Source organism: Uloborus diversus, unplaced genomic scaffold (genome assembly GCF_026930045.1).
Source record: "Uloborus diversus isolate 005 unplaced genomic scaffold, Udiv.v.3.1 scaffold_17, whole genome shotgun sequence".
Lineage (NCBI taxonomy): Eukaryota > Metazoa > Arthropoda > Arachnida > Araneae > Uloboridae > Uloborus > Uloborus diversus.
In genome coordinates, this window is record NW_026558318.1 from 1,160,642 (window position 1) to 1,173,000 (window position 12,359).

The following is a 12,359-nucleotide window of genomic DNA, read 5'->3' on the forward strand; positions in this document are numbered from 1 at the left end:
AATTTTTAAAAATCCACGCGCAAAAGTGCGCTCTTCTGAAACGTCACGAGCCTACGTCACAGGGCGCGAATGGGCAGCCTTCCGCCGAAGATCCCTTGTTTTCGCTAGGAACATTTTGAGCGCGCTGATATGTTTATTTTTTAGAATTTCAATAATCCTTTTGAACACACTATGGAGGTCGGATTCGTTAAAGCACAATCTAAATAATCTTCCTCAAGTAATATCGATGATGATATTCGAATATTTACGAGAGGATGAGAGGTTGAATGTTTCAGAAACGCGAGGAGTTAAATGCGAGGAGATGAGCCTTTTACGTTTCGTCTTCGAAGTCGAATGCACGTTCTTCGGTTTCTCCCATGACATGGAAACCGGTTCGCTAGCGTTTCTCTCCTATCGGAAGAGCGCATGACGTCACTTCCTATGCCATTTGACGTCACAAGGGCTTGAAATTTAAAAATTAATTTAAAAAAAACTACTTATCGCATCGCAAAAATTTTTTTACCTATGATGTTCATACATGTTACTCTATCATATAAAAATAAAATTGAAAAATCGAAAACTTCCCTATTGTCCTTCCTCAAAATTTTAGCTTTCTTCAAATACGCAAAATATAGGATAGACCGTTACGCAGTTATTTTTTTCAATCAATTTTTGAATTTTTATGTTTGAACTTAGGAAATTTTAGACATTGCTTGAGTTTTTAACCGTTGAAAAAAAATATTTTTGTGCCTAAGTCGGTCGCGTAAACTTTCCCCAGACACGGGGCACATTTAAGCATATTTATTTTGACACCTAATGTGGTTCTGTTAGTGTTTTGAACATAATGTCTTACTAGCGCCAAAAAAAGCAAATTTATTAAAGACTGAATCTATATATAAAAATGAATGTTTGTCTGTATGTCATCCATGAACTCAAAAACTACCCGGCAGATTTGGCTGAAACTTTCACCGTTTGTTACTTTTGGTACTGGGAATGTTTATAGACCAGTTCAAAAAAAATCCGATCGATAGTTCCTTTTTTATTCCAATTTAAGTCACAATCCATTGGATAAATACGAATAAAATGCAGAAATTAATTCGCGTGAAAGATCTCATTGATAAGAGGCCATTTTTCTTGAGTTTGAACAAATAAATTCTTTCATTATAATTTTCATGCAACGGGGGGATTTTAAGCGTTTTCTATTTGATATTTTTAGGGATGGATTGATCTTGCAAACTGCGTGAGTACAAAATGTGAGTAGAGTCACGGCTTCACTCGATACCTGGACCGATTATTATGAAAATGGCTATATCTATGTATTTTCCCACGGAGAAGGTGCCTAATAGGCTCATTGAAGCCACTCGCCACCAGGTGGCACTGCAGAGTAGCAACTTCTGCCCCGTTCAACCGATTGTCATGAAAATCAGTATAATGATGTATTTTTTTGTTGGCGTAGCAACGCGCGTCGGGTACAGCTAGTGTTGAATAAAACAGCTTTTTTATTTTTTAAATACAGTAAAAGTTGAGTTTTTTATATAAGAAACTAATGTATAGTTGAGGAATGCTTCAAAGCAGTTTGAGGGGTGCTTATAAATGTCTGAAAAATTTGGTATGTTTCTAAAAAATGTTTATGCATACATTTTTCCACAACGCGAAATTTCGACTTACGGGAGGAGTCTTGGAACGCATCCTTCGCGTAAGTTGGGACTCGAATGTATAGCATACTCTTAGCATTGAACGTTGCAAACCAATTCGAGTCATGGAATGCGAGCAAATTAGTTTTTGAATAGGGAAGTTGCAACCTATTAAATGTTCCTATTTTGGCTATTGGATATTGTTAATTGATCCTCAAAACTAAAAAATTCACCATCGCCGAATTTTAAAACACCGTGGTTGATTTTTAATGAATTTTTAAAAATCAGTGCGCTCTTTTGAAACGTCACGAGCCTACGTCACAGGGCGTGAATGGGCAGTCTTCCGCCGAAGATCCCTTGTTTTCGCTGGGGATATTTTGAGCGCGCTGATATTTTTATTTTAGAAATTCAATAATCCTTTTGAACACACTATAGAGACCGGATTCGTTAAAGCACAATCTAAATAATCTTGTTCATGTAACATCAATGATGATATTCGAATATTTCCGAGAGGATGAGAGGTTTAATGTTCCAGAAACGCGAGGAGTTTAATGCGAGAAGATAAGCCTTTTACGTTTCGTCTTCGAAGTCGAATGCACGTTTTTCGGTTTCTCCCATGACATGGGAACCGCTAGCGTTTCTCTCCTATCGGAAGAGCGCATGACGTCACTTCCTATGCCATTTGACGACACAAGGGCTTGAACTTTAAAAATTAATTTTAAAAAAAACTACTTATCGTATCGCAAAAATTTTTTCACCTATGATGTTCATACATGTTACTCTATCATATAAAAATAAAATTGAAAAATCGAAAACTTGCCTATTCAAGTAGTACAGGTAGACGATATTAATCTGTATTTCTAGAAGTTGTAATTTTACATGCATTTCGGGCTGTCTTTTAAGGTTTTTTATTCATATTGTTACAAATTCTGTAAATAGTAATTATTTTTGTGATTAATTTGTCGTGATCTAGCTAAATTTGGCGTTTATTAATTTATCTTTCATCTAAAATTATTATAGCAACGTAACCTGTAAATAGTTTCTTGTAATGAATATACAGCCCCCGTAATTCGGCTGAAGTATACGGTCCTCTCATTTCTGGATGATAAAATTTGTACGGAGAAGAAAAAAATAACGGTCTACGATTTTCGGGAATCTTTCGATACTTCAGCAGAGTCTACGGGGGCTGTATATTCATTACAAGAAACTATTTACAGGTCACGTTGCTACAATAATTTTAGATGAAAGATAAATTAATAAACGCCAAATTTAGCTAGATCACAACAAATTAATCACAAAAATAAAGAGGAAAAATAAATAAAATTATTTGGAGAAATATTCTTTATCATCGTATTTAGGAATTTGAAATGATATAGTCTTCTTTACTAATAATAAAGCTGAAAGTCTCTCTGTCCGGAGGATGTCTGGATGTCTGTAGGATGTCTGTTGCGCGCATAGCGCCTAAACCGTTCGGCCGATTTTCATGAAATTTGACACAAAATTAGTTTGTAGCATGGGGTGTGCACCTCGAAGCGAGTTTTCGAAAAATTGATTTTGTTCTTTTTCTATTCTAATTTTAAGAACATTTTACCTAGCAAATTATCATAACGTGGAAATTATGAAATTATCATAACGTGAAACCGTAACATTGGCGAGTAAATGAAAATAGCAAATTGGAGAGAAATTCATAATCCATTAATTTGTAAATATGCAGGTGAACAAAATGACCTTTTAATTATCTACTACGGGCGAAGCCGTGCGGGTACCACTAGTATATACTAAAGTACAGTAACCCATCTTTACATCGCGCATCGTTATATCGCGAATTCGGATCTATCGTACTTTTCCATTGTTTCCAAAACATTTTCTGAGGCAGTGAGAAAAAAAGGGAAGTAAGTGCAAAAATTGAACATTTGGAGCTTGAACATTTGAAGTTCATTCTTTAATCACTGAACAAAACTAACATTTCCACGTACTTAATTCGTTGCAGTTTAAGATGCAAATTTCGATTCATATTCCACCAAAAAACAAGCAAAATATTTCAAATTATTAGTTTTGGTTTTTCAGTTTAAAAGAAAAATTGTTGGATGAATTTTCTTTTGTTTTTATTAAGAAAATCGTCCTAATATAACTAATATTTTTGTAGATGCCTTACAAACTAATATTAAATTAGCTAAAAATTAAACTAAATTAAAACCTTTAACTAAATTAAAACTACGCTGTTAAAAATTTTCCTGAAAATTTACGGTAATTATTACTGGCATCCATGTTGCCAGTAACTATTACCGTAAAAATCAAATGTTACTGTAAAATTTTACGCTTTCCTTGGTAGACCACATCAACCAATTGGCGCTAGGATCGCTTATTTCTCCGGTATAAATTACCGTAAAAATCAGCGATGCTGTAAGTCCGCCATTGTACAGTAACAATTACCAGAAAATCTTCCTGAATTTTTATCAGTGTAAGCGAGCAAATTGTGCAGACAGAAGCAATCAATCTAGGTTTCACCAAAGCGGACGGGAATTTTTTCGAACAAGACTGGTCCGATCACTCGTTTACGCGAATGAGTCCATTATGGGAACAGAAATCCAGAATGCTCGTTTATTTCTCCGGTATAAATTACCGTAAAAATCAGCAATGCTGTAAGTCCGAAATTTTACTGTAACAATTACCAGAAAATCTTCCTGAATTTTTATCAGTGTAAGCGAGCAAATTGTGCAAACAGAAACAATCAAGCTAGGTTTCACCAAAGCGGACGGGAATTTTTTCGAACAAGACTGGTCCGATCACTCGTTTACGCGAATGAGTCCATTATGGGACCAGAAATCCAGAATGCTCGGTTATTTCTCCGGTATAAATTACCGTAAAAATCAGCGATGCTGTAAGTCCGCCATTTTACTTTAACAATTACCAGAAAATCTTCCTGAATTTTTAACAGTGTAACTAAAATTTTTAACCAATTAAAAAAAACTTTTAACTAAATTAAAAACTTCATTAATTTAAACGTTAACTGAATCGTTACTTTTTATTACTGTTTGCGGATCAATCTCTCGATAAGCACAATATAACGAGGGATATAAAAGCAGTTTAAAGTTTCTGCATTTCATCAATTTTCTAAAACAATTTTTAGCTCTTGTAAGTAACAGCTTCGAACACGTACCTTTTCAGCTATTCCACTCCTTTCAAAATGGTTCCAAAATATTCTATCTCATGGTTTATTAAAATGACATAGTTAAATGATACTGTGAAAATAAAAGATGTGAACATCCTTAACTCCTTCAGACTTGATGTCCGGTATACCGGACATTCACTTTAAACAGCTGCTAATCATTTAATAATTGATTTAATTAGTTGATTTTTTTGTAATTGACTCTTTACATTCTACTTATTATAATCTGTGAAATAATTTTTCGTTTTGGGATTGAAAACACTGACATATAAGGATTGAGAGAGAGAGTGGCTCATTTTAAAATTAGTTGATTTTTTTGTAATTGACTCTTTACATTCTACTTATTATAATCTGTGAAATAATTTTTCGTTTTGGGATTGACAACACTGACATATAAGGATTGAGAGAGAGAGAGTGGCTCATTTTAAAATTAGTTGATTTTTTTGTAGTTGACTCTTTACATTCTACTTATTATAATCTGGGAAATAATTTTTCGTTTTGGGATTGACAACACTGACATATAAGGATTGAGAGAGAGAGCGGCTCATTTTAAAATTAGTTGATTTTTTTGTAGTTGACTCTTTACATTCTACTTATTATAATCTGTGAAATAATTTTTCGTTTTTGGATTGACAACAACGACATATAAGGATTGAGAGATAGAGAGTGGCTCATTTTTCCAATCATGGATTTTCATCTGAAAAGCGAGGTTTTTATCCCGATTTTTTAAAAAATATATAATCTTTAATTAATCGTTTCAAACGCTTATATTATGTTTTATAATTGTTTGTAGAACATTTTATAATGAAGTTTGTTCGGTATTTTATCGTTTTTGTATATGAAACATTGATTTCAAAAATATAAGTCCGGAACATTGAACGTGCCATAACTCTTTTAACTTTTCTCCTACAAACTCCAAATTTTGTCTATAAGATACCCTTTACCATAGTACACTGTGTACCAAATATCAACATTTTTGGTCCAAAATTTCATAATTCCGACTGAAGGGGTTAAAATGGATGACTCTGGTACTGCAGAAAACTTTATGAAGTTTCGGATCTTGCAAGATATCAAGTATTTTTATGAAAGAAAAAAAATCCTTTCTTTTATCTTTACTAATAATAAAGCTGAAAGTCTCTCTGTCCGGATGATGTCTGCAGGATGTCTGTATCTCTGTGACGCGCATAGCACCTAGACCGTTCGGCCGATTTTCATGAAGTTTGGCACAAAATTAGTTTGTAGCATGGGGGTGTGCACCTCGAAGCGATTTTTCGAAAATTCGATTTGGTTCTTTTTCTATTCCAATTTTTAGCCCATTTTTCACAGAAATTTAATAAAATGGGAAAGAATTTGTTCTGAAAACTATCTTTCTTTATCTTTCTTTTCTTTACTTCTTTATCTTTCTTCTTTTCTTTTCCTTTTAAATAACAAACCTGAAAGTCTCTATATATGGATGTTTGGATCTCTGTGACGCGCATAGCGCCTAGACCGTTCGGCCGATTTTCATGAAATTTGGCACAAAATTAGTTTGTAGCATGGGGGTATGCACCTCGAAGCGATTTTTCAAAAATTCGATGTGGTTCTTTTTCTATTCCAATTTTAAGAACAAAAATATCATAAGATGGACGAGTAAATTACGAAATTATCATAACGTGGAATCGTAACATGGGCACAAACCAATTGGCGAGATACGAAATTATCACAACGTGGAACCGTAACATGGGCAGTAATTTACTGAATATATCCTTAAGGTTGCCTAACCACGATGTATTTAACGTCATGATCACTGAATACGGAGAATCTTCAATCGAACCTGGAACTCAAAAGGTACGAGTACCGGTCCAGGCCCAGCGTTACTTTTAACGTAAATTAACTACCAATTTTTAATTGAAAAAATCCACCCATTTATATAAAAAAATTATAAGGTATTAAAGTAAGAGATGTTTTTACACTATTAAAAGTACCTGCACTGTTAAAACCAGAGGTTCCAGACGAGAGAATATATCCCCCCTAAGGTGAAGGCGTGGTACCGAAGGGTGCCATACTAGCCAGGAAACGCAGCAGGGGTGCGAAAACAGCAGGCAATCGCAGAATGAATCGTTACGCATGCACGTTGACTTCAACATTCATTCAACCACTTCAATATGGCGGACGCAGGATCAGTAGCTCGATCAGGGTTCATACCCTTTAGGCAGAAAAAAATTCAAGCACTTTTCAAGTACTTTTCAAGGTAAAAAATTTTGTTTTCAAGGCAATATCATAAATTTGTACTAAAAATATTGTACGCAGATTTCATTTACAGGCAATAATACAAAAAAGTATAGGAAAACAAAATTGCTTTTTCTACAACGAGAGACGCTTTGATGAAAGATCTACTGCGTTGAAAGTTTTTCTGAAAATGTTTGAAAAGTTTGGTCATAAAGAGAAGCAGATACCAAGAGGTTTGATTTTGAGGTTTTTCAAAGGTTGCAGCAGTCAGAGGTTTGTATATTTTCTAGAATCAGCAAATTAAAACTTTAAAAAAAACCTTTCATAAGTGCTTTTAAATTTTATGGGAAGAAACTAAAATACCCAAGTTCAATGGCATTGCCAGAGAGGAGTTTAAGTCACTCCCCCCCCCCCTCCCCGGTTTCAACATTTATTTCCAATATCTATACAGTGGTTTATTACAATATAAGGGCGGTTAGGACAAAAACACTACCCAGAAAGTTATTTCAGTTTGCACTATTAAGTTCTAAAAATATTAGGTTTGCAAATAATTTATAAGTATGCAAATCAATTATTCGTATGTATTTATTAGCTGTTCAGCCAATAAGGCATTTCAACTGTCCTCGAGTAAATTTAAATTTAGGAAGTAAGAAAAGTTTATGAAAGTCCACAGTCCAGTCTCTACACCTCAAAATATACAAAAGCAGCTTAAGCAGTGATAAATACTCTGAATGCAAACTTGAGCCTATTCAGCTTTCATTGATTAACTTGCAACAGACAATAAATGTGCAAGTTCAGATTTATAGAGCCATATTTCGAAATTGAAAAGGTTCATAAGAAGTTGACATATTATGACAAAAGTAGTTTTATTTTGGGAAAAAATGGGTTATTGTTGAAATTAGAATTTAAATTTAGAAAGGCAAAAATATTCAGGTGTAATTGTGATTTGTGAATTCATAAAAAATTACCTGAAAGTTTCAAAGAGCAAAATGGGGCGAGGGGGGGGAATAATTTTTAAAACTAAGACCCCTATTACTTGAATATACATATGTACAACAATAACTTTTGCTATGCATACAATTCATAAAATAGTTTATTAAGTCAAAATATTCTGCATAGAAATACAATGCCCAGTGCCTGTTGATAACCAGCAACAGGTACTGGGCCTAGCTAGGCTGGTACTGGTCAATTTATTCGATCCAAATGAAGATGAATGACCCTCCTTAAGCTATCTACCCCTTTGCTGATTAAAGCCTCTTTCAGTAAGCTCCAAGTACCCACAACCCTTATAAAGTAGTAATTTTGAACATTTGAGGAAAAGGGGAAAATTGGAGATATAGGGAGGTAAAAGCATAAAAACGAACACTACTGGATTTCAAGTGAATAATCATAACACAACCACCCCTGTTATACACCTTATTTATTTTAGCAGACATAAAAAAATGATGTACTTACAAATAAAACTGTATAAATCAACTTTATATTTAAAATACAAACTTTAAGTTAATTTGTTAGATGCTCAACTGCTGAAATTTAAATTTAAAAAAAAAAAAAATCTGTTATGACCAAAAATTAGGTAAAGATAATCATTCAAAATTGCAAAAATAAATAAGCAAATAATTAAACAAGACCAAGGTAATAAATTCTTTAACTCTTTAGTTATTAAAATAAAATAAGCTAATCTGATGTAGCAGTGTCAAAATAACTACTAATTGCCAAAAATATAAAATATTTACAAATTGCAAAAGGATTGAAATCTCAAACAAGGGAAGCAAATTTTCGCGAATTAAGTTTAATGTTGTCATGTTTCCCATAAAATAAACTTATATTTTACTGAAATTAAACATAAAATATGCTAATCTACGGTAGCAAATATGAAAATAACATCCGATTAGTGAATATATTTAAATATTTGCAAGATGCAAAAAGATTGAAGTTTCAAACACGAGAAGCAATTTTTCGCAAAGTCTGAGTTTGTTCGACGTGGCATGTTTCCCATGAAATAAATTTATTTGTTTTTTATTAAAATTAAACAAAAAATATACTAATCTAAGGTAGCATATGCGAAACTAACATTTGATTAGCCAAAATATTTAAATATTTGCAGGATGCAAAAAGATTGAAATTTCAAACACAACAGCAATTTTCCGCGAAACCCGAGTAAGTTCAATGTTGTCATGGTTTCCAAATTAATTTCTTTGTTAATTAATGAAATTAAACAAAAAATAAACTAATCTAAGGTACCAAATGTCAAAATATCTTTCGGTTGTAAAAAACATCAAAATATTTACAAGATGCAAAAGGATTGAAATCCCAAACGGAAGCAATTTTTCGCGATGTTGCATACTGAACACATGTTCAGAAAATTGCAGTGGTGAAATACTTTATTAAAACTTCTAAGCACAATTCGTTGATTTTTGAAAGAATTTAAGCACTAAGAAACTTTTTCAAGGTTTTAAAACTTTTTCAAGGTTTTCAAGCACTTGAAAATGAACTTTTTTTTTTCAAGCACTTTTCAAGGTTTTTCAAGGGCGTACGAACCCTGTCGATGTTACGTTCACATTGAATTAAGTAAAATATTGGATTAAAAATTTCGAGGATTCAACTCCAAAATAACAAGTAAGAACAGCTTTTGATCACTTTGTAGCTTTCAGGGCTTTCAAACATAGTTAAAAGTGTTTTTAAAAGTACGTTTACTGCTTTTTATTGTTTAACGGTTACTGTATTGCTATTTCCAACACTCAAACCGATACTAAAAATATCTATCATTATTTTCTTGAGTACTCGATAAGCAACGTTTAACCACCACATTATTGACCAGCAGTAAGATAATAATTAACAAGTGAGATGAAATAATGAAAAAAATGATTCTTGTGCTTCGTAGATTATAAAACAGAATACCAAGCGGGAAAAAATGAACTAAAAAATAAAACTCGTTCCGTCTAGTATTTTTTTTTTTTTTTTTTCATTCAAGTGTTTGAATCATTTCCTGTTAGCGGTTATCTAATTGGTGTTATTTTGTGAAGCCGATAATATAGCGTTAGAAATTTCTTTTGGTTTTTAAAAGTGGCGAAAAACTTCTAGTCTTTAAATTTAAATATGTTTGTGACAGCTCTTGGATACCAAGTAAAGGGGGTAGATATTTATTGTTTTATTTATTTTTAATATATTACTGGAAAAAAAAATCATCAATACGCAGAATTTTTTGACACGTTTTTAACGGCCCCAGAGTTGTTATTTTCATTATTATTATTTATTTTATTAATTTAAAGAAAAGGATAAAAATTTCACTGGTCCGTAATTCCTTTCATTTTCTTTTACCGGGGGCGTGGGTCAAAAGAGGATGAGAAACACTGAGTTAGAGCACGATCAGATGAATTAAAGCAACGCTTCTTAACTATGTTGAAAACTCTGACATATGATCAAATGTTGTAATTACAAGTTTTAATCTTTTCCAGTGCTTAATTCAATGTGAAAAATGTCCAAAACGTAGAATATCATGAATCAAAACTAGATATATGTAAAAAAAGAACAACTACACAACTGCATTCAAAAACACACACAATACGGAAGAGGGGGGAGTAGGATCTACAGTAGAAATCAGTAAGGGTGCCATTTTTCTCTCAGAAGGTTCTTTCTGGTCGCCCCAGCTGCCTATCTTTTAGAAGGTGCCTGTTTTTCACCCAAATAAGAGGTGCCATTTCGGCTCCATATTGGGTGTCGCTGGTGAACAAGCTTTTCACCCCTGAAAGGTGACAAACGCAACCTGTAGTTTTAACAGTGTGCTTGATCTCTAAAATTCAGAACAATGATTTAAAAGGCCTAACATGAATGTTTACTTACTAAAACTAGTAGAATAAGAAGCATTTTGATTCGAAGAGTCTGCAGCCAAAGCAAATGTCGCCATTGTTGTTGGGGAAGAGGGTTCCGTATATATTTCTACACTTTGAATAGTTGTTGTGCTAGGTTTCAGAGTTGTTGTCGGAACTGTTGTTGGAGGAGAGAAAGGCTTTTTCGTAGCTTTCTGGTGAAATCGCTTGACAGGACGCTGAGTTGTGGTGCTTGAAATTACGGTTGTCGTCTCTTCCGTTGTTGTCATGATACTTGTAGTTTCGGGAAGCAAGGTTGTGTTAGAAGTAGAAGCTGCCGTAGTTGTTGAAGTCTGAAAATGATAGAATTAATGAGTAAGTTACAGCCCAATAGTCAGGACTAAAGCAGAAATACATGAAATACACTGCCAGCTTAGTCATTTGAAGCCGAGGACGGCAGTTTCGTGCTTTAGAAATACATCAAATACACCGCCAGCTCAGTCATTTCCAGCCGAGGACTGCAGTTTCGTGCTTATTAGCACTCATCAGCCCGGCATAAGAAAGTGACTGAGCTGGAGATGGAAAACCTCTTAAGGAAGCCAAGAGTGCCAAACAAACTGGTAGCTAATATAGAATTAGCGCAGACCATACGAGTGACCGAAGCAATGATTCGGTTCAACTCGAGGATTGAAGGCAAGGCATGGTATATTCAGTAAATTACCGGCCCAATGCCAAGAGTGCAAACAAACTGGTAGCTAATATAGAATTAGCGCAGACCATACGAGTGACCGAAGCAATGGTTCGGTTCAACTCGAGGATTGAAGGCAAGGCATGGTATATTCAGTAAATTACCGGCCTAATGCGTAGAGTGCCAATCAAACTGGTAGCTAATATAGAATTAGCGCAGACCATAAGAGTGACCAAAGCAATGGTTCGGTTCAACTCGAGGATTGAAGGCAAGAAGGAATTTAAGCACGAAACTGCAGTCCTCGACTGGAAATGACTGAGCTGGCGGTGTATTTCATGTATTTCTAAAGCACGAAACTGCTGTCCTCGGCTGGAAATGACTGAGCTGGCGGTATATTTCATGTATTTATGCTTTAGTCCTGGCTATTGGGCGGTAATTTACTGAATATACCATGCCTTGCCTTCAATCCTCGAGTTGAACCGAACCATTGTTTCGGTCACTCGTCTGGTCTGCGCTAATTCTATATTAGCTACCCGTTTGTTTGGCACTCTTGGCTTCCTTAAGAGACTTTCCATCTCCAGCTCAATCACTTTCCTATGCCGGGCTGATGAGTGCTAATAAGCACGAAACTGCAGTCCTCGGCTGGAAATGACTGAGCTGGCGGTGTATTTCATGTAATGATAGAATTAGTTTTTTATAAACGCGGTTTGAGATACGAAATTCAAATTGTGAACATTGTATGGCTCCAGTATGATGAGGTGTGAGCTTATTTCCTTTTGGAGAGTTGAATAAGAAGGGACAGTGTTTATGGCCCAAATTTGAATGAGAATATCTTCGCAGTAGTACTGTGAAGGTCATCCAACTCCACTCAG

General features: G+C 34.4%; 1 protein-coding gene across 1 annotated transcript in view; it reads right to left on the reverse strand.

The window, feature by feature from the left end:
* LOC129233110 (proclotting enzyme-like) overlaps window positions 1-12,359 on the reverse strand; it is a 117,742-nt gene that overhangs the window by 47,867 nt on the left and 57,516 nt on the right. Inside the window, exon 4 of the mRNA XM_054867169.1 lies at window positions 10,834-11,152. Within this exon, the coding sequence (XP_054723144.1) occupies window positions 10,834-11,152 (319 nt within the window). The remainder of the gene's footprint in view (window positions 1-10,833; window positions 11,153-12,359) is intronic.